The sequence below is a fragment of the Schistocerca gregaria genome, chromosome 1, assembly GCF_023897955.1.
Source record: "Schistocerca gregaria isolate iqSchGreg1 chromosome 1, iqSchGreg1.2, whole genome shotgun sequence".
Taxonomy (NCBI): domain Eukaryota; kingdom Metazoa; phylum Arthropoda; class Insecta; order Orthoptera; family Acrididae; genus Schistocerca; species Schistocerca gregaria.
The window spans coordinates 973,829,211-973,856,916 of record NC_064920.1 but is presented as its reverse complement, the minus strand read 5'-3'; the positions used below and the strand labels follow the sequence as shown (position 1 = coordinate 973,856,916).

Sequence of the window (27,706 nt, the reverse complement as noted above, 5' to 3'; positions counted from 1 at the left end):
AAGATTACTCTGCGTCCTTTATCTTTCTCATTGATGCCAGTTTTCAAATTAATTCTCTATTCCTTGATTTTTTAAGTTAATCTACTTGCTCGTGATGAACAAAAATGTGAAAAAAATCAAAGTGAACGGTGTACTGTCTCAAAATTAAGAAATTATCACATTTAATTAAGCTCATTGATATATGACATACAACTCTGTTCATCTTATTAGTTTCTTTAAAAAATTGCATTCTTATAATTAAATTCTTAATTTAATTAAACTGATGATTTTCTGTTCGGTCTTTTCTTAATTGTTAGGAAGGGCTTGGGCTGGTGGCGACCCTGTAATTTGTCCTTGTGAGGTGACTTAACCAGAAATTGCGCACAAGGGTTACATCTGCATTATTCTTGGTGCCTAATGTATGTCGAACCTTGGCTACGATCCGTTTACAGTTCTTCATATGCACTTTACAACTTACCTCCTAAGTTGTTGCAGTTACTTGTTTTATGGGCATTAGGGCGTAGTGCAAGGCATAATTCTCTGCTTGCAGAGCTTGTTTGAGTCTGCATCCGCTATCTGAGCCATTAAAGCCCCTGATCATATCTCCAGCGAAGGAAGACGAAACGTTGGACGCAGAATTATGCTTTGGACTACTGCCTAATGTGAAGGAAAAAATCAGCAGTAATGCAGAAACCAACCTGTAACATTGCCAGGACTTCTGAGGCTAGTCATTGTGTCAATATTGGCTCGCGAGTTCTTACGTTCTCCAGAATCTGAACTGCTCTTACGTGAGATCGGCTTCTACCAGTTTTTTTTCCATTCGCCTGCAAATAATTCATATCAATATTCTTCATCTATGACTTATCAAACTGACGGTTCTGTAATAATCGCACCTGTCAGTACCTGTATTCCTTGAAGAAGAATTACTACATTCATCTTCAAGTCTGGCTGCATTTCGGCGGTCTCATATACCTTGCATATCAGATGCAACAGTTATGTTATTGCATATTCTCCATAGAATCTTCGTAATTCTGATGGAATTTCGTCTACTCCGAGAGTCGTATTTCGACTTAGGTCTTTCACTGGCCTGTCACAGACGTGTAGTAGTGTCATATCTCCCATTTCAACTTCATTCACTTCCTCTTTCCTTTCTGTAATATTGCCTTTATGTTCATTTCACTTACACAACCCTCGTAGATTCCTTGCACCTTTCATCCTTCCATTGTTTGCTAAGATTAGTTATAAATCATGTTTTAAAGAAATTTAAATATAAATTAAAAAGAAGAATATTTTTTGAAGATTGCAAATAAGAAGTACACAGTTAATCATTACGTTATACTTTCTATTATAAATACAGAGCAGGCTAATTTTTGCTGCGACCAGGTCTTGCAGCCTTTGGTGTGGGTCGTGTTGCCCGACTTGGCGCCTCCGCAGCGCCTACGACGCATGGCACGTACGGCTAGCCGCCGGCGCCTCTCGGCTGTGCTGTGGACGTCGTCACGCAGTTACCCATGTGGTAGATCTCCACACCTGAAAACAAACAAAACCTTTCAGTCATCTCTGTAATCTCCTACGTATAAATAATTTTCATCGGCAACAACCATCACATAATGCATATAATTGTGACATTACATGCGAATGCAGGTTTTCTCGACAAATTTTAGTGATCAAATCTTCTCGGGTTATCAGCCCGCTCGTGGCGACATCTTTTCGCAACGTTTCAATTAATTTTCTACGCGTCATATTCAAATTCACCTGAAGTCGTGGCATCGTCCTGTCTCAACATTTCGGCAAGTTTCTTACTCCTCATCTTCAGCTGCGCCTGAATAATGGCGTCATTTTGTCGCAACGTTTCGATGATTCTGCTCCGCATCATCTTCAGGTTCGCATCAAGTTTCGGCATCGTCTTGTCGCAGTGTTTCTACGAGTTTTCTACTCGTCATCTTCAGGTTCGTCTGATATAGTAGCGTCGAATTTTCGCAACGTTGTGATTAGTTTCCTACTCGTAATAATCAGTTTCGCGTGAAGTTTTGAGATTTCGAAGTTTTTCCTGCTCATTGTCTTCAGGATCGCCTAAAGTCGTGGAGTCCTCTTGTCACAACTTCTCGACGAGTTTCCAACTTAGTCGTGGTGTCGTCTTTTCGCCACGTTTCTAAGAGTTTCCTACGGGTCGTCTTCAGGGGAATCTTCATGTGGTTTTTGTTGACATAAATATTGGGGGCGTAGAGTGTTGTACATAGAGGATAATGTACGTAAGAATGTAAGATTTGTCCCGCTGGGTGTTTCAGTCTAGTGATTGATTTTAGCATCACATGAAGGAAAGTGCACTAGAAACCACTATAAGCAGTTTCCGCCATTTTCTGCTGTTTTCGTAGCTGTGAGACGTGAGGTAATGTTTTGTGCAGAGTTTGTAAATATTATGAGTTATAAGTATTTAAGTTCTGTATAAATATAATAAAGCTATTTGGAATATATTGTTAATTCTTCAGTCACAGTGTTTTATGGTGACTAAAATTCATTATAATGTATTTTTAAATGTAACTTCATAAAATCTGGAAGGTTATGCTCTTCATCGGCCATGAACTATGATGTACATCGAAACGTAAGAAGGTAATCTGTTTTGCACTGTCATCATATTCTATAATTTAAATATATTCTATTGACAACTTCATTGGAATTGTAGTAAACGATAACGAGTAAAACAAATTTACTGGCAAAGACAACACCAGCGAACATTAGACAGAATTTACTAATACCGCACACAGCTCCATAGACGAATAAGCCAACTATGTAACAATATAACATCGTTGACTATGCTGTCAATTGAAGCTGTCAGACTTGTGGAAACTGTCAAATAGGCATTAGCGAATATTGCTTAGCAACAAATTCCACTTCTGAGGCATTACTATCTAGAGAATAAAAATTTCGTCTGTGCTACTTCTACGATGCTCAGCAGTACAAGGTATCACACACTGACAGCGTTAACAATGTGTTATAGAGGAAATTACTACAACAGATATATGCAAAATTGCTATTAGTATAAACAGACATACATATATGCACTAACAACTCCATGTGCTTGCAAACAGCTTCATAATGTCCATGGAGCCGAAATAAGCTTATAGCGCCAGAAAATAACATTTTAATAAAAAGTCTTTGAAAACAGCAGCGATATGCCTTATTGTACATACAATGTCCTTACAGGATATCTATAACGCTGCAGTCCCAGAGAGCTTAAATTTTTGCAAATTCTTTCACAAGAGGCTAAGTGGAGCTATCTTGTGTTTTTTTAATGACTGCCCGTTGGTGTCATCATACATTGTGGTAGTAAAATGTTAGGTATGACTACGGGTTTCCTTCCTTGAATGTGTTTTGTTGTAAATGCGTACTTTTCTGTTGAAAATAAACTGCCTTCCTTGGAATGGTGTTGTGCACACCTATCAACGTCGCACTGACACTCCCTATGACCTTCACAATAATATGCAGAACAGTACTGTGGTTTGACGATTAAATAAGTGTGGGCGTTCTAGTAATAGTATTCTGTCAAGCAAAAATACCTAGCTGAGAATGATGTATTGTTTTACGGGCGTTCAGCAGTAGAAATTCTTCTCCTCAGGCCGGGACCAGATGAGATATCTATAAGATTCTACAAAGATTAAACAAAAGAACTTGCTCCTCTTCGAGCAGTAGTTTATCGTATATCCCTTGAGCAACGAGAAGTACCTAGCGACTGAAAGAAAGCGCACGTCATTCCCGTTTTGTAGAACGGTAGTAGAGCAGATGCACACAGTTATAGACCTGTATCGTTGACGTCAGTCTGTTGTAGGATTATGGAATATGATTTATGCTCAATAATTATGACGTTCTTGGGGAAGAAAAATCTCCTCTATAAAAATCAACACTGATTTTGCAAGAAGCAGAGGTCCTGCTAAATTCAGCTCGCTTTGTTCCTTCAAGGGATCCACAGCGCCGTAGACAATAGCGCCCAGGTTGATGCCGTGTTCCTTGACTTCAGGAAGGCATTTGACACCGTCCAGCACTGTCATTTAGTGAAAAAAATACGAGCATTTCGAATATCTGAGCAAATTTGCGACCGTTCTTTCAGACTGAACTCAACACGTCACTCTTAATGGAACAAAATCGACAGCTGTAAAGGTAGTTTCGTTACTGTTTGCAACATATATAAGTGCTCTAGCAGAAAGCGTCAGATGCTCTCTAAGGTTGTTCGCAGGTGATGTAGTTGTCAGGAACAAAGTAGCAACGCCAAGAACATAGTAACGATTTGCAGAATGGCCTCCAGAGAACTGATTAATGTTGCAGGCTTTGGCAGTTGACCTTGAACGTAAATCAATGTAACATACTGCGCATCCACTACTGTATAGCTACACTATTGATGAAAAACCACTGAAAACAGCCTCTCCCGTAAAATATCTATGAATAACTATTCAGAGAGACCTTAAGTGGAATGACCACATAAAACAAATAGTGGGAAAATCAGGTGCCAGACTCAGATCCGTATGAATAATCTTAAGGAAATGTTACTCATCCACTGAGGAAGTGGCTTATAAGGCATTTGTTCGACCGTTTCTTGAGTATTGTTCATCTGTTTGGAACCCCTACAATACAGGACTGATAGAGTTGATAAGATACAACAAAGAATGGCACGTTTCGTCACGGGATGGTTATGTCGGCACGAGAGCGTTACGGAGATGCTCAACAAACTCCATTGGCAGACGTTACAAGAGAGGCGTTGTGCATCACGGAGAGATTTATTATTGAAATTGGGAGAGAGAGAACTTTACGGGAAGAGTCGGACAACATATTACTATCCCACCCTCCCCAGATACCTCTCACGTAATGAGCAAACATGAGGAGAAAATTCAAGAAATTAGAGCCAGTACAGAGTATTACCGACAATCATTATTCCGATGCGCTATTCAAGAATGGAACAGGGTTGGAAGGCTCAGATAGTGGTACAAAAAGTACCCCCGCCACACATCATTAGGTAGCTTGGGTAGTTCGGACCTCTCCAGATCAGTTAACAAACTGAGACAGTCTCACTGACTGTAGCCCTTAAACCAGTGGATCCGTTCACGATGCATGGAGCATCAGGTGCAAATAGCTCAAGACTTTAACCGGGTTCAAATGGTTCAAATGGCTCTGAGCACTATGGGACTTAACTTCTGAGGTCATCAGTCCCCTAGACTTAGAACTACTTAAACCCAAGGACATCACACACATCTATGCCCGAGGCAGGATTCGAACCTGCGACCGTAGCGCTCGTAAGGTTCCAGATTGTAGCACCTAGGACGGCTCGGCCACCCTGGCCGGGATTTAACTGGGTGCAAAGAGGTTCAGGACTAATTTCCGCCACCTCTTAACGACCGATCACGTAAAAGAAGAAATAGATGAAAAACTCTTGACGCCGTCGACTTTTGTGTAATAACTAGTTTCGATACAATGTTCTGCTACCTTCTATCTATAGATTTAAAACGCGGGTGTAGCGGTGACATTCCATTTACCTACCGTTAACAGACCTTGTCTTCTCGCAGTACCTAAGCAGTATGGTATCTCTCTGTTAGCACAATTGGAACGTTACCCTAAGCCTTAGGGCCTAGGGCATAAGGCCAGAATGCATCGAGAGAGGAGGGAGTTGTAAGAACTGCCTAAATGAAATCTCACTTTTTATCTATTCATTTTGTCGAGAGAATATGCGTCTAGAAGTGATGGTGACGGACTTACGCTTTCCGCAGTCTCTGGCGCAGTGCAGGCGACCCGGGTTTGGGTAGGAAACCAAGTCGGTACCACAGACAGGGTTGAACTCGCTGGTGACTGGGCAGTCACACCCTCGGCGCGTCGTTCCACCAGCTGTCGTCGTCGTTGTGGTGGAAGGTCTGCTGGAGGGCTCAGTATCCTCGAAAGGTATGAAGGGGCCATCCGGGTCTATTGGCGGGGGCGGCGGCAGCGGCGGAGGCGTTCGCGGAGGCCAACGTGAGGGGCGGAAGAACGGTGGACGCCCCCACTCCCTGGGGTGCCACCTGTCGCGCCACAGCTCGTTTCCTCGCCAGCCGCCTCCGAACATGTGCCTGGAGGCAAATTGCAAATTAGTTAGTTATCTCTATGTTCTATAGATCATATTCCCGACAAACATTGTGGTGTGGAACATTTCAAATGTTTTTTGTTCCAGTCTCTAATCACAATATCAATTCCGTAGACGATGACCGGTTTCAGTCCGTAATGATCACCCTCATATCTAAAATATATAAATATAAACATCTAGTGAGCAGTGTGTCTTTCAACATAAAACAGCAATATGTATCATAATATACTGTCATACAACCAGGGAAATGTACAGATAAAATATGGTATTATGTGCCTTTTTTACAACATGTCCTTAAGTGATAAGGCCATAATGGCATCGTCAAAACATATAATCAGCACAGCATCGTCACATAGATCTAAAATAAGGTGCAGAATAGGCCATATCGTCCACATAGTGATTATTGCAACTGACTACTGAAGTACAATAGCAACCAGAAACCTTTATTTAATTTTATATGGGTACCTGCGTTAATCTTTTAAAGTATCACAATTGGCTTCTTTGATAGAATTTTAATAAGTCTGCTACATGCATTTCACTTTATGTGTTTTTATCAGATTATGTTTTTTGCTTAAATGATGACTACATCTAAGTAAGCCCACAGTAGCGACATCTAGGGAGGATGTAGGCAAACAGGTTTCTGGTTGCTACTGTACTTCAGTAGTCAGTTGCAACAATCACTATGTGGAAGATATGACCTATTCTACACCTTATTTTAGATCTATGTGACGATGCTGTGCTGATTATATTTATATGTTTGGACGATGCCATTATGGCCTTATCACATTAGGACATTGTGTAAAAAAGGTACGTTATACCATATTTTATCTGTACATTTCCCTGGTTGTATGACAGTATATTGTGATACATATTGCTGTTTTATGTTGAAAGACACACTGCTCACTAGATGTATATATTTTAGATCTGAGGATGGCCATTACGGACTGAAACCGGTCATCGTCTAAAGAACTGATACTGTGATCAGAGACTGGAATAAAAAACATTTGACAGTATTGGATCACTGTTTGTGTAAGCGATTATATCGCAGTTGGTGGAACATTTCAGTTTAACAAAAGATTGCCATACTTTTTGGCTAAGTGAGGAGTTACACCAAAATATTATCACATAGGACATTAATGAATGAAAAATATGTTAAACGTAGCTTATTGATTTCTATGTCCGCAAGGTTGCCAATTATTCTTATGATAAAAGTGCCGAACAACTTTTTTGTAAGTTTTTTGTATGTCTTATCTAATTTAAGTTTTCATCACTATGGATACACAAGATCTTAGAACATTCTATTCTGTTTATTATTTTTTGTTAGTAAACTATATTTATTGCTGTATCAACTCTTAAATGAAACAGACTATGGAGGAATAATCTAATTACGTCATATAGGTACATATAATCAAAACCATAATTAGTGATTGGGATTCAGTTGTGAATTGATCTCTGTCATATGCGTGCCGACGAAATCCTGGGAACTAAACTGACTTTCTTGTGGTGCTGTACCTACTGTTGACATACAGGGGGTGAGGAAAGAGTCACGGGAGAAAGCTAGAATCTGATAATAGTTGGTGGTGGAGTTTTACATTCGATGGAGTGAAGTTCACGTTTGGCATGCGGAAGGTAGGTAGACAAAACTGTGAATGAAATTTTACGCACCAAAGAAGTTAAGCTGTTGTTCTTTTTGGACTTTGACTCTGGATACAGCTGTCATTTAAATCTCTTTGGCGTCAATAGAAATATGGCGACAGTTTTAGTCTATGTTATTCTTTCCAAGGACCGGCGTTTTCTAGTAAATGTAGCTGGAGAAACTACCAACACGACAGACAGATGATACCAAGTTTGGAATCTCTTTCCCGAACTGAAACGATGTAATGGTAAGCTGGCTCTCTTTGGGTAATACACTGTACACGATCTGGGAAGGATACTGTGTCATTGTATCGTCCTCTCTCATATTTCTTGTAACAGATTCTTGAACATAATGCATTTGGCATCCAACATCTTCCTGCTCATCATTTCAGTCAATTTACGTAATTTTAACTGGCCAGTAGGCTCTATGTTAAACTGATGTTTTCACTCATTTCAGGCTGCCAATAAATTCATATGTTTCATAACAGAAAATTAGCTCTGTGTATCTCCATTTTATAAGGCGAAATACATACGAAATTACAGAAATGCAGACTCGTGTTTTCACTTCCAGATAGAAGGAAGCTGTAGCCCTTATAGAAAGTTGATTCTGGTCTCATTCTGCAATAAGATTAGGAGCACCATGTCAGCACTCAATCTGAAGACTAGCATGAACTTACCTGGGGCCGATATCGTCATCGTCTGTTTCCGATGAGGTATCTGGTTCTCTGCCCAGCTGCGGGTATGGTGACACCAGAGGCAGTAACAGCGCCGCTGAAACAGGTATCGCATTAATTTGACACTTGAACACACAAGGCGAAGGATATGCTGTAGTACACATGTTTCCTCGATCGTAAACAATGTGTGACACGGACGAGGATTCGGATGTCGTTGGCGTTTACAGAATAGACAATTTTAATTATGGGATGTTTGTAATAATACACGGTGTTTCCGTGATGACATAAACTGCAAAGAAAGATTGAGTGGCGTAAGTGTATGAATTTGGGGTAGGGAACCTAGATGCGCAAACGAATGAGTCTTAGCAGAAAATTTCAGATTTGTCTTTGGTGTACTGATGGTGTGGTGTCAGATTCTACGCAGGCATGATGTCATCCAACAAAGTAGTTAAGAATTTGTTGAAAAAATTGGTGTTATTGTAACGTTGTCACAGGCTTAGAGTATGCTTGGCAGGAGAAACCTTTACGGTCAATAAGTGTCTTATATGCAACGCTTCTCAGATCGCTATAAGTAGATATCAGGTGTGGTCAGATGATGTTAACTTTCGGTACTAGTGGTGAGCTATGATTCTATCATGTTGGAACCAAGTACATGCGCGAAGATCAAGGGGAATATCATCAACTAGGCGGGAATTACTGGTATGCACAAAGGCAAGGGGCAAGAATTGGATATTCCTGGGGTCAGATACATCACATGATCACACTGACAGAACCACAGGCACATAGACACAGGCAACAGAGCATGCACAATGTCGGCACTAGTACAGTGTATATCCACATTTCGCAGCAATGCAGGCTGCTATTCTCCCATGGAGACGATTGTAGAGATGCTGGATGTAGTCCTGTGGAACGGCTTGCCATGCCATTTCCACCTGGCGCCTCAGTTGGACCAGCGTTCGTGCTGGACGTGCAGACCGCGTGAGACGACGCTTCATCCAGTCCCAAAGATGCTCAATGGGGGACAGATCCGGAGATCTTGCTGGCCAGGGTAGTTGACTTACACCTTCTAGAGCACGTTGGGTGGCACGGGATACATGCGGACGTGCATTGTCCTGTTGGAACAGCAAGTTCCCTTGCCGGTCTAGGAATGGTAGAACGATGGGTTCGATGACGGTTTGGATGTACCGTGCACTATTCAGTGTCCCCTCGACGATCACCAGAGGTGTACGGCCAGTGTAGGAGATCGCTCCCCACACCATGATGCCGGGTGTTGGCCCTGTGTGCCTCGGTCGTATGCAGTCCTGATTGTGGCGCTCACCTGCACGGCGCCAAACACGCATACGACCATCATTGGCACCAAGGCAGAAGCGACTCTCATCGCTGAAGACGACACGTCTACATTCGTCCCTCCATTCACGCCTGTCGCGACACCACTGGAGGCGGGCTGCACGATGTTGGGGCGTGAGCGGAAGACGGCCTAACGGTGTGCGGGACCGTAGCCCAGCTTCATGGAGACGGTTGCGAATGGTCCTCGCCGATACCCCAGGAGCAACAGTGTCCCTAATTTGCTGGGAAGTGGCGGTGCGGTCCCCTACGGCACTGCGTAGGATCCTACGGTCTTGTCGTGCATCCGTACGTCGCTGCGGTGCGGTCCCAGGTCGATGGGCACGTGCACCTTCCGCCTACCACTGGCGACAACATCGATGTACTGTGGAGACCTCACGCCCCACGTGTTGAGCAATTCGGCGGTACGTCCACCCGGCCTCCCGCATGCCCACTATACGCCCTCGCTCAAAGTAAACTGCACATACGGTTCACGTCCACGCTGTCGCGGCATGCTACCAGTGTTAAAGACTGCGATGGAGCTCCGTATGCCACGGCAAACTGGCTGACACTGACGGCGGCGGTGCACAAATGCTGCGCAGCTAGCGCCATTCGACGGCCAACACCGCGGTTCCTGGTGTGTCCGCTGTGCCGTGCGTGTGATCATTGCTTGTACAGCCCTCTCGCAGTGTCCGGAGCAAGTATGGTGGGTCTGACTCACCGGTGTCAGTGTGTTCTTTTTTCCATTTCCAGGAGTGTATGTCTATCCACATGTTCACTGCAATTCAGTGTCGATGACTCTTCCCAACTACAACGTGAGGAGTCTCATCGACCCAAAAATGACTACTGCGGTTATTGATCATTCCGCCTCTTTTAAAACCGGATTCATCTGAGGAATGTTCATAGATAGGAAAGGGAAGATCAAACTAAAGAGCTGCACCAACTATCGGGTCAACGTGTCAGCAGGAGTTAAACCTTGTACGTCCTGTGAATTTTTAGGACGTAGCTCCTGTTACTGTATTACTTTCCGCAAGCACAACCACTCGACGTTCAATTGCTCTAGCGTAGATTGAATTGTTTCTATCCACAGGGACCGACACTCAGTTTTACAAATCATAGGTCCGTACACACTATTCATATTCGCTCTTAAAGGCTTTGCCATCATGGATACAACTGCCATCGCTCGTTAACGAAAGTTACCAACGTCGTGCCTAGTTGGAACTTGGATGGGTGACCGCCTCAGAACACTGGGTGCCGCTGGGTAACACATACAGAAGTCGCCGAAATAGTGTCCAACTGAAAGACTTGCGCCAGGCCATTGAGCCATGCAACATTATTAAGTCGAGTCTGGTGATCTATTGGTGAAGCCTGGAACCCAAAAGGTGGGCTGGCTTGAATTCCGGTCGAGCCATGGAAATATTCAGTCTCCCTTTCTTCTTTATTCTGACCTTCACCTCCCACAACGTGAGGAATCGCCAGAAATGTCACGTGGTTCGGATTCCATGTTAAACTGTAGATCCTCTTTCCCCCGTTGGATAATTGGGGTAGATTAGGGTCCCACAAGTCATCAAATTGGCGTCCAATCGAAAGATCAGCACAGAGCCACTGATCTGAACGACATTATTATTAACTTGGGCGTTTTGTTGTGATATCCCATGCGCCAATTCCTTTAATCTTTGGTACAGTCGTGGAAATAAACTGTACGTCGGATGTTTCCAGCTTTTTACGTAGGAATGTTCGAACCATTGTCTCGAAAAACAAGAATTGTAGGGTAAATGAGTTCACGAAATTATACAGCAAACTTTTTTCGGCCGAATGCGTTGACACTGAGACCTGTTGTTGGAAGCTAGCACTTAAAGGAAAAGGAGTAAGCCGTCAGTTAAGACGAATACGTAACAATTGTTGTCTGAATGGGAAAACGGAGTGCAGGACGCATTTCATTTGCTTTCTGTAGACGTTACTGTAAAGAAACTTGTTATGGATAAGATTCCATCACTTACATGTGTAGTACAGTATATGACCTTGAAATCCCATCCTTTCGCCTTCCCCATCCTCCACCGCTCCTTCCCTTCTCCATCCTTCCCCCCATTTCTAAGAAGTGCCTGTTTCCACTCTTCCCTCCCCTTCCCCTCCCTCATTCCTATGCCATAACAGCCCCCCCCCCTACACTCCCCTGACTCTCCTAAGCCACACCCCTTTCTAAGAAATGAAATAGAGTCATGTAGAGCCAGTATATTCAGTTCCCCCAATAAACAACTTAGTGTTTTACAGCTCAATCACATTTCTTAACTCCTTTTTAAACCACGCCCGTATATTGGAATTAGGCCAATAAAAGAAATTGCAAGACAATACCTGCAGTTAGCTTTCTCAGTAGCAGTATTTTAATGTCCAATCACATTGTTCATCTCCTTCCTAAGCCACACACCTTTATTTCAAACAGGCCAATCAAAGGGCTTCCAGTGACAATGATAGGCTGGGCATGACATCATTCGCATCCAGTGGTGTTGACAATTGCTTGATTGGATTTCATGGTGGGCGGTACAGACATATACTTCGCTTGTTTGCACATAGCTAAGTCCTTACACATGCAGTGTCTTACAAACTGAGCCTGAACCATTGCTGGGAAGCTGTCATGTAACATAATCTAAGCAGTCTTACACATGTATGAAGGAGATGGAATATTCAGTCTGCCCTGCAGGTTCAGACGTGATAGACACAGTAAAAGCACTGAGACATGTAGTCCCTAGTAAACACTGACAGAAAAAAATTGCAACACGAAGAAGGAGCTGTGCGACATAAACGAAAGTTAGTAGGGGTGTTTAAACATCTGAAAAATGAAGTCTATTCACATTTCGCGCCAGTCGCATAAGAGTGGCTCTAGTAGTGCCTCTATGAGGACGCAAGTCAGGTTTGCTTTACATACACGATGTAACTGTGGTGATCGTTGGTTACCTTTGAGATTGGACGTGGTAAGCTGATGTTATCCAAGGACGCCTTTACGGTGACAAAGATGTAAAGATTAACACCCCACTGAGTTTCAGCGAGGTAGTGTACTAGGCCTATGACAGGCTGAATGTTTCTTCTGTGATATTGCAAAAAACTTGGCAGAAATGTAACCACTGTAAATGACTGTTGGCAGCGGTGGTTCCGAGAATGTACAGACGCAAGAAGACCGAGCTCTGGGGGGCTTCATGGCACTACCGAGAAGGAAGACCAATTGCGTTCGGCGTATGGCTCTGGCGCATCGTACTGCATTTTGAACATTCTGAGCAGCAGTTGGCACTGCAGTGAATCAACTAACTGTTACAGATCGGTTACTTCAAGGACAGTTCCGAGCCAGACGTCCTCTCAGTTCAAGAGTACATTTTTGGTCTCATTCCTTTGAATTTTATAGTAGTGCGCCTGATAATTCATATTTCATTAAACCCACATTCTTTTTACTAGCACATGGGATTTTGTAAATATTATTGGGATAACATGAAGTGCCCGATCACCTATGCTCATCCCTCGTAATATCATCATGAATATATGAAGTAGTTGCGTGATGTATGCAGCAATCTGTTGGCAGTACAACAGGTTTATCATTTGCTGCTCAAATTTCTTCAACGTATAGCATAACGGTAATATACAAGAACCGTCTTACCAATATCTAAATTAGCCCTTCCCACAGATATTAGTTTTTCAGAACCAGTGTTAAGCTTACACAATTCAATACCAGCAATTCCTCCTTAAAAACATCACTATGCTTAACACTGTTATTCGTAATTTTATTTAAAATTATTTTCTAATTCTTTTTTTACACTCATACATTACTGATTATTGATATCGATATACGGCCTCAGGGAGGGAGCTTGACAAAATGGTGCTGTCTAGTGAACTTTACTTCCAATAATATTATTATACAAGGACTACTTCCAATTTTTGTGGTGACTTAATTTTTTTATCGTATCATGTGGAAATCAGCTTGTTTGGAAGTCTTGGCTTGTTGATGGCGGTGGTACCGATTTCTCTCAGAATAACGGTCGATCGGAATGAAGTTCATGGCTATATTACGGATACTCAAGATGTAATTCTAAAATGTGACCTATGTCTGAATCACCTGGTATGTTCATTACAATGAAACTATCTACAGATTGTCATAGCCACGCAAAATCAGAGAGTAGTAGGTATCGCACCATTGCCCATCTGTGAAACTATTGACATCGCAATTATAATATAAGATTTATTATTATTGTCGTTATCGTCACCAATGTAGCTATTGTTTTCAGCAGTACGTCTGTGCACTGACGCTAAGCCCAACTAATTGTAATTATTCTGTGCCCATGACAAGTTTCAATCTTACGTTAGTAGTTTTCAGCAAAGCGCACTAAAACAGGTGAAGTCTCTCAGTTGGCTGGGTACAGCTCATACATTTTGAGACACATTACACAGAAATCTGGAAAGACATCGGTCAATAGCGATACTTCAGTTTTCAAATATAAGTAGGAGTAATATTCTAATGCCGTGCATTTAAATAAATACCACACGTTGCATGCTATTTGTATTCATATTTTTTGATGGTTGTTTCACTAATCAGCAAGCTTTTGAACGCTTCAATTGATGTCATTTGTTCACCCAAGGAAATGGATTCACCAGATACACACTTGTATGGAAACATGACTTGATCATTGGTGAGATAAGTTTGTTCTGCGTCGGTGAAATATTTTCTTCTTATTTTCAGTTCCTCAAGCACTTAATATGAGACAAACTTTCAAGTGAGCATGGCACAAAATTTAAATAATGTACAAAAAGATATTTTATATCGCATTTATTTTCACTGCGATAATTCTAGTAAATGTTTTATACTTTTCAATGTTTGTTGCAGTCACAGAAAGGTGGCCGCGATTAGTTTTCAGTTTCTTGCAACCGTTTGCAAGGTTTCATAATTATGAAATGAGCGTCATAATTCATCTGTGAAGTCCTACTGCCAGTGTAATATTAGGTATATAATTTAAACTACAACTTGCATGGGTAGCTTCTAGGAATCTACCAGTAAAATGGCAATGATCCCTGTATTTAATAAATGAATTTTCTTGGATCATTCCTTGCATATGTAATAAATTCCTGCTGTTCAAAGCGCATTTTCCTCATCAAGACTAATATTCAAAAGCTTGGTTCAGAATAAGTAATTTTTTAAGCATTCAACTATCAGATGCAGCTATTTGCTAAAGCATTCCGTAGAGTTAGCAATCTGGTACAGCTGGCATTTTGAAAATTCCTCACTGTAACTACAATACATGCAGAAAGCAATACTGTAAGGTTTATGCATATTGATTTCGTCACAACACTTGGTTCCAGTAAGCATTCAATATGTGCATGTGTACAGGGTTACCATACATCCACATTTATGCGGACACGTCCACATTTTGGACTTTAATTTAACGTCCGCATACATTTTTACAATTTCTACCAATGTCCGCATTGTTTAGTTTTGGAAATTAAGATCTTTCGAGTTTTGTTTTGATCTCTTATCGTCAAGAATTTATAATCTTATTACTTTGGTTACTGAGTTACATCAAATGTTATTTGCTTTCAATTGATCTGTTATTCTAGTAATACCATAGATGTACAATATTCCTCCATGAATAAAACCTAAAGCATCGATCTTCATTTCTTACAATCGATGTTTCGATATTTTAGCTTATGTTAGCTGTGACGTCTACGTTCTGTGGCTGTGGTAGGGTCGCAACAGTTTACGTTTTTTAAAACACGTCTTTTTAGTGAACTAATGTATTCACCTAGTTGTATCTCCTTTAAGTTAGGTATTTGGTAAATTGAAACAACAGTTTTCTGATTTTCAAAATACAGCCAATGCACGGAAACATTACATTAAGTTTTTTGTAACTGAATAATGCGTTTTGATCACTTTTTATTTCTTTCATATGTATTATAGCCATTTGACGACATAAAATTCATGTAATAAGGTTTCTTTCGGTAGTCATGAAGGGATTAGACCGGATTTCTATAGGAAAATGACAGTCACACTCTTGCGGCAATCGTACTTCCTTATGTAAAATCAAAAATCATGCTAGCCTAGCACCTATTCCGTTGGGCTATTCTACATATAACAGGTGCGGAAAATACATCCACTTTATTAAAAGAAATGTTTACCTTTACCTAATCTCTTATGGAAGTGTGCCCTAAAAGCGTGTTGTCAATCACACTAAGGGTGTTCTTATTTAGGGGTATCGGAATATATTTTTAAGTACAGTATATCACATTTTGTTCTTATCTTTAACATTAATAGATCTCAATAAAGATTATGAGGAAAGGGATTTAACTTCATAGTACATCTTTTCTATAAAATTTAAGTAGTCACGGTTTTGATTTTATTATCAGTCGAACTAATATGGTCTTTATAAATACATTATCTCAGATTTCTTTTCTTTTCTTTAACAGTACTAAGCTTCACTAAAGATGGAGGTGATGATGAGAGTTTGATTATCTTGAATAGATTTAGAGACAGAACACTGACCACTGGTGCAACCAATAATGTGTGCAATATTATAAATAATAAATTATATACAGTAGTCTTTTTTGTTACTGAAAATCTGTGTTTGGTTAATAGATTATTAATGTACTTATAATTTTTCATGAGAACACTGTAGACAATATATTGATGTACTTGTTACGAAGCCATCAGGCTTTGTCACATACATGGTACACACTCTGTGTTTGGGAAAGTGGGATAAACTTCTATATGAAGCAGAACTCAGTGCCATCAACAGTTGTTAGTTTAGAAAATGAAGACTTTGTGGAAAACTTCCAAAAAACATCAGGTGATTAAAGTTTGATTTTTATACCCATAGTTCCTTGAACATATTTGCAATAACATGTGGACTCTCGCCACAACGTAGGCAACACTATCATCAATATTCATCACGATTTATCTGGAATAGTGCAATACTGTAGTCTGTACTAAGTACCGGTAAATGAACTGTTTAACATTTTGCTCACAGAAACTTACAAATATATCAAAACAAAAATATGCTGTTGGATAAGCTGTGGAAGCGGTTATACCCTCAAATCTTTTTTCTTGCAAAATGCTAATGTTAAAACATGAAGTACAGGCAACTACATTGTTATGTTAGCACCTGTTTGCGACGTCTACACTCATATATTTAGACACATACTGCCCTCTGAAATATCCATATGAAGCTATCAACGCAAAAAAGGATGTTGACAGCTACCAATGCTTATAGACAAAACTATCTCTCCTGCTGACCAGTAAATTCCAATGTAGGCTGCAAGTATGCCACAACTGTTAATCCTGAAATAGGTGTAGGATCATCACTGAGAGACGAAGAAATACATATTGGCATTGGAATGTACAGTCATGGTGAGAACGAAATTTAAATTGACGTTAAAGATTGTAAGAAACCTCCATCGCACCATCACCACATATCAACTGTCGTCACTGCAATAACCCAAATGAATTGGTAGAGTGATTACGTCTCTTGCTAGCATCTAAATGAACATGATAATGATATAATATTTCGAGTACTGTGCATGACGGAAACTCTACCTTATTTCACCCGTCGTAGTGTCTTCGGTGTTGGTTTCTGAACTGAAAACGACAAAAATAAGGACCTGTGAGGTCTATTTAACGGTGACGAGATACACTGCATAAGTGACGTATGAGAGCAAGTGACGTGAGAAGAATTTGCTGCTGGGATTGCCCGCCTTCACTTCCCCCACGCAGCCTTGACCGTGACGAAGCCCGTGTTCGCCACGTCACGCGAGACGTATTCCGTCCGTCAGTCATTGAAACAGGATGCAGGTCTCGTAATTTGCTACGTTTAGTGGACGTCTTCTTTTAAGGCATTAGTCTTTCGACAAGTTTTACACAATACCGCTCTCTCGTATCCTATGCAAACTCTCCAACCTCGAAAACATACCTACCTAACATCTTCAATAGTCTGCAGGTTGTTATTCTTTTTTGAGAAATGCCGTTTGTTCTTTGCTACAGTTTTTCATATTTCTCATGCACCGTGTATATTTTTACAATCAGTTAACTTAATTACGCAATGTCACATGCAGGTCTCATTATGAAGGAGACTCTCCACCGATATAGATCAATAGAAAGTAAACATTAAAAAAGTGAAGGAAGTAACTGAATTACGAAAGAGTCTAAATCGAAAATATCGTAAATGTTACACCGTAACTGTACGTTAGTCTTGTTACCGTTAATACTGTAAACAGTGTCATTTGAGGTATAAAAATGTAGAATACAGATAGGTTTGCAACACCATACATCCAATGACTAAGTCGGCAGATGATGGTTGAAGTGATGGCTATAACAAGCAAAAATCTGCTAAAACCACTACTTCTGGCTCCTGTTTTGACCAGAACCGAGGTGGAATCTTCCTACTCGTCGGTTAGGGGCCCGAAGATGGCGTAGTAAATCGCCGAAACTGGTAGCCAAATAAAATAAATTTGGAATCCAGACACATGAAAGGTGTTTGATTTGACATGCTGTATTGAACAGCCGAGTTCCGCAACCGTCTCTGAAAAGAAATGGATATAAAGAGTGAAGTTTCATTTCCTACTACCTTTCTGGATATTTAACATTTTTTGAAGGCAATATGTATATACATTTATTATTTTTTCGTTCATATCGATTAGGCATTCGCTTGAGCAAAATACATTTCTGTCGATAAATTTTCGCTTGTCACATATGAAAGAAGAAGAAAAACGAAAAATGTTATGGTACCTCTCTTGTCTATTTGCAGTCGTATCTAGCGGACACGAATTTAGAATAGCACTTCTATTTGTAAAAGTTTTCGATTGAATGTATTCCAAATTCTTGAATAAATGCATTGGCTACATTGTTTTGAGATTATTATTTAACGTTGTCTGTGTTCGAATAAATTTCGCTACGTCCAACTCAGTAGCTCAAAAGCACACACGACGAATTAGAACGAAAAGAAGTTTTATGCTTACACTGTAAATTGTGATATCAGTGCAAAAGTTACTATATTGCACATAGACTCTGTCGCATGATGGTTAATGAACTCATTGGTGTTCATATTGCCCTCATTCTACGGCGTAAACATTGTGGTGTGTAAATTGAAAAAGCTTGTAAAATATATAACAACGATATTATCAACAAGATACACTGGTTCTAAATATGTGTGACATAAATGGCTCGAAAAATGACAGCTTTTTAACAACATAATGTCACTGCGAAATTGATATTGACCGCCACAGACGAATATACCTATCATCATGAAGTAATTTTGTGATTAAATGTAGAACAGAGAGAGCGCACAAAGAAAATATGTAATATAGTGTCGTATGCTTCAATTTAATTTGTTTTATTATTCTGCATGATACGATAATATATTATTTAGCTTCGTTTCGTTATTTTCCAGAGTAGTGTGGACATCTATCAATAGATCAATAGCTTTCCAGCAGTGAGGCGTATAGACCAGGATATCAACCAACATACATCCCGACTTTATTCATTCGAGAGTATCTACTAAAAAAAATAAACAAAGAACATGTTATCACGAGGAAAGAACCAAAACTACTTTACAGATCTCTCTGGAACTGCTCTAAAATAGAACTTTTGTATTAACATGAATATGTATGATTGTAATAACGGTGCATTATACCTGAAGACATATAAGACAATTTTGCCGAATATGTAATAAAGGTAATTCTATTTTCAATAGCACGATCCTGAGCAGTTTGCAGCGTAATGTACGGTATATCGGTAGTATTGCAAGCTTGTCATATTCCTCTTACGTGAAGGCAAAAGGACTTGGAGACTTGAGGAAGACATTACTCTGGAAACATTAACTGTGACACTCTGAGGGCGCTGGTACATTAATAACAGAGGAGAAGTGCCTCTATTCCGTTGTGGAAAGCTCTTCGTCTTAAACGACTAAAGTGCTAAAAAGTATTTCTCTTTACAGAGGCAAAATTAAACACAAAAAATCTAACAGAAAATCCACTTCTTTCACAGTTATATTAAATGTATTCCGTCTAGGCGAGTACAATAACATTTAGAACAGGAGACTAGTTACGTACACAGTGTAAGGAAACTAGGTGTATGAAGAGAACTGCCACTTGCGACGCATTCAGTGGTAAAAGTCTGTTGTTGAACGCAGGTAACGCGACAGATTGAAGAAGAATTGACTACTAAAGAACGTTTTACTATCTTTTGAATTAACAGCTTTTTCTTAGTCGTTTGATTTGGGGCAGAGAGGACCTTCACACCAAAGTATAGAACCCAGATCCGAAAGTAGCCAAGGTATCTTGTATGCGGTTTTCAAAATCACAATTCAACTAAAACAATGTTCTTTTATTATTAGCAGCAGATACAGTTAATAATGGAATGTTTAATACGATTGAAGAAGCCTCTGGTGAGTGTGTGGATATTTACATTGCACTTTCTTTTTAGTCTTGCTTTGAGCGACCAAACAGTCCACCCCGATACCTGACTGGTCAGCGTGACGGATTGTCGACCTACGAGCCCGAGTTCGATTTCCGGCTGGGTCGGGGATTTTCTCCGCTCAGGGACTGGGTGTTGTGCTGTCTTCATCATCATTTCATCCCCGTCCGGCGCGCAGGTCGCCCAATGTGGCGTCGAATGTAAGAAGACCTGCACCAAGGAGGTCGGACCTGCCCTGCAAGAAGCCTCCCGGCCAATGACGCCAAACGCTCATTTCCATTAGCGACGGAACAGGTGCTTTGCTTTAGCTCCACTACTCCACAAAAATATTCCAAGAAGCTAATATGAAGTTGTACTGTTCGCCTACTTTGTTTCTTCGTTTGTTGTTCTCGGTGTCGACATACTGGCTGAAAAAATAAGGAGTGGACGTGCAGTAGTGTCTATTGTAAATTATGTAGCCGACAGATGCACAACTGCGTTTCACAGTCTTTTACTTTCACTTCTCACAACCCCCCAATAATAAACAGTTATATATGGCTAGTACACTATTGTTCTAACTTCCCACAAGCCTCATTAATAGTTGTCAGGCGAAATTCCACATACTCCTACAATAGTTTACTGTTGAACATCTACGAGCAGTAAAAGCCTAGCCACAAAGTTCATAGTTCTTGAAGAATACAAAGGTACGTGTGGAGCAGACACTGTCACTGTTATAACACATGGCCTAATTTCTGGAAACATCCCCCAGGCGGTGGCAAAGCCATCTCTCCGCAATATTCTTTCTTTCAGGAGTGCTAGTTGTGCTAGGTTCGCAGGAGAGGTACTGTAAAGTTTGGAAGGTAGGAGATGATGTACTGGCGGAAGTAAAGTTGTGAGGACGGGGCGTGAGTCGCACTTGGATAGTTCAGTTGGTAGAGCACTTGCCCGCGAAATGCAAAGATCCCGAGTTCGAGTCTCGGTCGGGCACACAGTTTTAACCTGCTAGGAAATTTTTACACGGCCTAATTGTGTGACACTTATTACATTGTTAAGTTGATCCATTGTTGTCATTCTAACCAACACAGGTTCCTCGTCTGAAACTCAGCTATTGACTGAGTACCTCATGACCAAAACTGGGCCCTTATATATCCTCACATTAATAGGTACTAAACTTACACAAAGTTCGAAGTTAAATTTACAGAAATTAAAATTAAAACTTAACTCCTTAAATTAACTGAATAAATCGAAAAATTCCGTATTTTTAGCAGTTTCTTCTACTACAAGAGTTAGGCCGAATAATTTTTTAAATCGTGGAATTAACATATGTAGTTACGCAAACAATACTTATGACAAAACTCTTAACTACTTTGGAATTAATTAAGGGCTGGCTTTGCTAACATGTTTTCGAATATAGCAAAATAAATACTTCAAAATTACTAGTAATTCGTTTTCCAAATGTTTATAATTGGTATAGAATTTATATTTGTTTATATGTCAACAAAGAATTTAAGTTACGAAACAATTACTGATTTCACCCTATAACAAAATATACTAACTAGGCATAGTCAAAATAAATCAGAAAATCAATTACATACATAAAACTAAGCACAACATTAGGTCTGGTGTTATATTCATTACAACTGACGGCCAACCTTTCTTTCTCTTTTTTGAAAAGGCAGATTATATTCACGTATGTTAATGGTAGTTAGTTAAAAGTAAAAAAAAAATTCTAAGAAGGCAGATGGCTAGACAAGAGAGGAAGTAAAATTACCGCGGCTTGCTTCGCCATAAAGTGACAGTGTGTTACATAACTCAACTGTCTGATCTTCAAGCAACACCATGATAGATTATTTTACGTGTATGACATTTATCATCGTTGACTTCTTTTAACTAGTTAATCTAGGTAGTTTTCACAGAGTTTCATTTAGTATGGTATCAGTAACATCCATTTCCGGTACCAGAAGGTTCATATAATGTGTTATAAACTGAATAATTTGAGCCTTTGTGAGATTAATACCTAATTCTTTTGTTGCGGTCTACCTGCAATCCTGATCACTAGTCATCATTACTGAACCTGATATGAACTGAGTTTGTGCTCATGATTATTATTCTTCTGTCATCAGCAAAGGCTAATGCTTTTGAACATTCCATTAAAGTCATTGAAAAGCCATTGTTGTGTGCTAGAAACAGGAGTGGGTCCAGTGTGGACCCTGTGCGGTTCAACATTTTATGTTTTTCTTTTTGAACGTAGCTTTATTTTTGTTGTTCGGCTTGTGAGTATGATGATCTGTTTTCAGTTATAAAAGTAGGACCCCACTGGTATAACAGGCATTTCATTAATGCCATAACATCTTAGCTTCGTAAATATGTATCATTGATCCATAGCATAGTTTTTATTGTAAAGGTCGAATGTAAGGGGCTTAAAAGGAAATGTTCTCTTGCGGGTGTGTGTTGGACTCCTTTTTCCTCTTGTGTTGACCAACCACAGAACAATTGTATCTTGAAATATCAGGACACTGATGAGTGTCACAACTCAGGATGAAGTAAGGAAAACAGGAGTTTATTTGTCAAGATGGCTACCTAACCGTACTCGCTGCAATATCTGAATCACTAGCTATAACATCAACGACTTGGTCGCCCGTTGCCCGTGGGCAATACTTCCCATATTGCAACCTCTTTCCCAATAGAACTCCGAGGACGTTTTCTTTGCGTTTTGTCGACATTTACATTGCTCCAATGACACCAACGTAAATAAATTATGACAGCTACTGAGAACTTCATATAAAACGTAAATGAGAGAATTTGTCGAGAATAAATGTATGTTCCGTATGTAAATTGAATTATAAGTGGCTCTCACGTCAAATAGTCTAAGGTTCGTGTGAAAACTTTAGATTTTCTATTTCATATAGACTGTGTGTTTATGTCCGGTGTTGATGAAACTACAGCCTTTTGAAAGAGTCCAATAATTTAAAATAATCCTTTACTTCAGCCGAAAGAGATTCAGAAGTCTATGGCAGTGCTATATTTGTCAGAATTATTATCCAGAAGTTCTGAGAATTGTTTTTAAAATAATACCCTGATATCAATTTTCGCACATAGAATAAATTCAAGTAAGGGTAATGTAAAATTACTCCCTTTTACTACAAGTCTGCCGTTTGATACGATGCTTACGATACATGTTACGCATCACCAGCACATACATTCCCATTTATACTCTTTTAATAAACAGGTCTCTCTGTTTTTGTTACCCATGAACATGTGGGTAATGAATAATATATGCGTCTCCATACATTTCTCCTGACTGATATCTCATGAGAGTATCATTTTATCGAGCCGAATTTGGTACTTACGAGATATAACTACTAACACTGGCTTCGCGGAGCGCTCAAGTGAGGTGGGCGAAACGGGCTGGGGCTGTTCATAGGTGAATCATCTAGTAACTGGCAACCAGTCTCTCTGATCAGAGAAGTGATCTCATCCTTTTCTCGGAAATCCAAGCTCACGTGAGCTTTTCTGCCTGTTGGTATTTTCAGATGACGTCATATGCAGATAAAAGCAGATAGTATGCGAATACCCGTGTAACGCTAATGAAATGGCCAATATTAGCGTGATCTTATTAAATATTGCTTGCTTAAGTTATTGAAAATTTGATTATGAAACCGTCAACTGTCATTATATCATATCAAATAGCAAGTCAATGCCGTCAGTAGCTTCTTTGGAAAATTAGATACCAAAACGTATCCCATAAACGATAAACTTGATTGGCATACTGACTTACAATTTAAATAACCTTCTTTGAAATACGATTTATTTGTTAACGGGAATCATATTCTCCCCACACGTTGAAACATTGAATGCTATGACTCTATTTTCGTGTCTTGATTTAACGAAGAAATTGTTACTCTGCTCGTTTTCTGAGTTCAGTAAAAATAAGTGCCACTATCTCAGCTGAGTTGATAGAACGGTAGTGAAAGTATTTCGAAAAAGGTCCTATGCCAAGATTTACATCTGATAATTAATAACCAAAGAGATTCGTTCTGCGAAATTACGTGATTTTCATATCACAGAGGATAGCCAATAGGTGGTAGACCCGAAGTTTCCACGGACACGTACGTTCACAGTTCTCGGAGGACGTAGAAGATAGCGCTTAGACAAATCATATTTGCAGTCGTCTTACGAAATCAAGGCACCGTTTTTAGGGGAGTTTTCAGGTATTGTATTAGTTTCTTGTGTTGAGTATTAACGACTAGATACAACTCGCGTAAGATGTCGAATGATATGCGAGGTTCTGAAGATATCTTCATGTCCGGCCATAGTGATTTAAGTTCTATTGCTGCCTTAATGTGACTCCGTATGTGGCAAGGGTAGCCGCGGAATAAAACCACTGAAAGCATCTCTAGAAAAATGCAACGAACAGAGCTAAGTTTTGGTACTGTAGTTATGAACGGTTGAGGTAATACGATGAAAACCGTCTAACGTCTATTTGCTCCCTGTACTTACTTAGTACTACGCTCGACGTTAATGGCCTCAGAGGCGTAACGTTTTTTGCTACATGTGTCAGTTGATGGATTTATACAACGCAAATTTGATTAAGACGATTTTGCATTTTCAAGTGAGGTACCGTTAGAAATTATACGTTGCCTTTTTGTATGAAACACGTACGGATTGTGAAGAGCAGTTCAAAGTGTTTTACGTTTCGCTACTTTCTACGTGGAAAGTTATTTGAAGTACGAAGAATAGATATTTTCAGTACGTCAACTGGGATCTGTAGAACATCGAAGATTATGTAACATGTTTAGCTGTTAGTCAGATATGTCACTTTTTTCCATGTGACCAAATACTGAACTGTGAAATACTGTGTTGCTACTATCTGTATTTATAACGTGTGGAGCACTGTCTCCATCTGTGGAGCATTGCAGTGTCTAATTTTATGCATATGAGCTAAACGTAGTAAACGCTGTTGTTACGCGCATCAGTTTGCTAGACAAGTCGCTTAAGCAGCTTATATAGTTACATGAATTGACATCTTTTGGGCCTTAGAGCACTTTACTCCGTAAAGCATAAAACACATAACGACCTTTCGATCAATTTGGCCGGCCGAGATGGCCGAGCGGTTCTAGGCGCTACAGTCTGGAACCGCGCGACAGCTACGGTCGCAGGTTCGGATCCTGCCTCGGACACGGATGTGTGTGATGTCCTTAGGTTAGTTAGGTTTAAGTAGTTCTAAGTTCTAGGGGACTGATGACCTAAGAAGTTAAGTCCCATAGTGCTCAGAGCCATTTCAACCGTTTTTTGATAAATTTGGTGCAGTCGTCTCCCGAACGAAGAAACTACCGCTAACAGTCAAATATGATTCTTTTGTTTCCTTTCATGATTCATATTGAGCTTTGCAGAATGATGTACCCTAATGCCAAAGAAATTTCCTTAAAAATCACATTGGCTGGAGAAGCCTAAGCACTTATAGGTTTTTCATATATTTTTACTACCTGAACACATACAGAATCCGAAATGCATTGCGTGAACTAAAAAAAAGAATTACTTTTAAAAACGAAGAGTGTTATCGTTTCCTCTTTTTGTGTAAATGACAATCACTTGAAGAACTGAGCTATGAACGGTGTTTCAACAAATACATATGCAGAATTTGGAGACACGCATCATCCGCCAAACCAAGAAAAAAAAACATATTAAACATGGACTCTCAAATGGAAGGCCTAAGAGCTATGAGCACTTGTTCTCTTCGACACTGTGAAACACATCTCTTCTGTTGCAAGCTCTTTCCTTTCCAAATTTCGGGAGGAGGCAGCTAGTATGCATCAAAACAAGAAAAAAAATCCCAGGAAATTTGGACTATAAAGAGCTAAGAGCTATGATCATTTTTTCAATGGAAGAGATGTGTCTCACTTTAGCGAAGAAGAAAAAGTGATCGTAACTCTTAAGATATGCATTATAGAGCCAAAGGTTACTGGACTTTTTTTATTGTTTTGGTCCATACCGGCTAATTACACATTCAGTATCAACAGGCCGAGCCAATAGTTAACTGGCAACGGATGTGGACCTCTGGTTCTGTCTCCACTCGACTACACAATTTTTACTTCGGCTCCAGAACATCTTATTGACTGTCAAGAATGTCGTAACTAGCTCGCAGTTATTAACATTTTTTCTTCCTTTTCAGACCAGTGGCAAACCGATATTAGTTTAGGAAAGTTCAATAAGTCGTAGACTATTACCATTGACAGGATTATTTATGAATACGTACCTCAAGAATCATATACGCCATTTTTCCCGTTACTAAGGTGCCGAAATAATCCATAATAGATGCAAAGTTTGAGAGATTGTCAGTAGAAACATTGCATTTTTGCAGAACTGTGCACCTAATCACACTGTAAATGACGCTTAAACCTGGACTTGACAAGTGACAGTATATATTTGTGAACTGACCTGCGAGAAGTCCGGCGGCTGCTGCCTGTTGCATCGCGATGTCCTGGAGACGTGTGGCGCGGCTGCATCAGCGGCTCTTATAGGCAACACTACCGCCAAGGACGCCACCACCGTTCGCCGCCAGGTGACGCGTCCAGAGGCGCTCCCGCGTGTAGGCGACACCGCACATTTCCTGCGCTTTTTGCTGTCGCTGAGCGCAGAATGACTCTGCTACCATTACTGTTAATACTTTACAAGTGCAAATGGCAGTGGGAAAGTTCTGCGGTACAGTTCCATTTATTTTAGTTTCACGAATCGACTCTCACCACTACAGTCAGCGCGTCTCTTCATCGTTACGAACTACTCACGACTAAATCTGTAATCTTTGACAACCCTCAGCTGCTGCCACATTTCTATCAACACATCCTACCATCATAGAAAAATGGTTCAAATGGCTCTGAGCACTATGGGACTTAACATCTATGGTCATCAGACCCCTAGAAGTTAGAACTACTTAAACCTAACTAACCTAAGGACATCACACAACACCCAGTCATCACGAAGCAGAGAAAATCCCTGACCCCGCCGGGAATCAAAGACGGGAACCCGGGCGCGCGAAGCGAGAACGCTACTGCACGACCACGAGCTGCGGACCATCCCACCATCTCTGCATCTCCAAACACGCTATGTTATTTCCCCTCTCTGACCGTGATTCCATCCCTGAAATCTACATTTCCTTCCAAGCCAAATATATACCATTTTCAGCGTATCCCAAATGATAGCTCTGAGCCACTCTTTCCTTACGTGGTACCCACTCATATCCTAACACACACACACACATCCAACCTGTCACAAACACTACCTGACCAGAAGTATCCTGACATCTACTAGTAGACATATTACTGGGCGTGTCGAGTCTATGTCTTTATAATGAGGTGACAAAAGTCATGGGATACCTCCTAACATCGTGTCGGGCTTTCTTTTGCCCGGCGTAGCGCAAGCATCTCGATGTGGTATGGACTCAATTAGTCGTTGGCAGAAATACTGAGCCATGCTGCCTCCACAGCCGTCCATAATGGCGAAAATGTGGCGGTCTAGGATTTTGTGGACTGACTGGCGTCTCGATTATGTCCAATAGATGTTCGGTGGGATTCTTGTTGG

General features: G+C 40.3%; 1 protein-coding gene across 1 annotated transcript; it reads right to left on the bottom strand.

The window, feature by feature from the left end:
• Positions 1-26,657, bottom strand: LOC126310937 (uncharacterized). Its single transcript, XM_049992115.1, has 4 exons — positions 26,567-26,657; positions 8,392-8,485; positions 5,722-6,065; positions 1-1,509 (listed from the first exon to the last, which is right to left on the bottom strand). Exons 1-4 carry the CDS (start codon positions 26,598-26,600, stop codon positions 1,439-1,441), a joined length of 543 nt encoding a protein of 180 aa, XP_049848072.1. The 5' UTR covers positions 26,601-26,657; the 3' UTR covers positions 1-1,438.
• Positions 26,658-27,706: the final 1,049 nt, after the last annotated feature.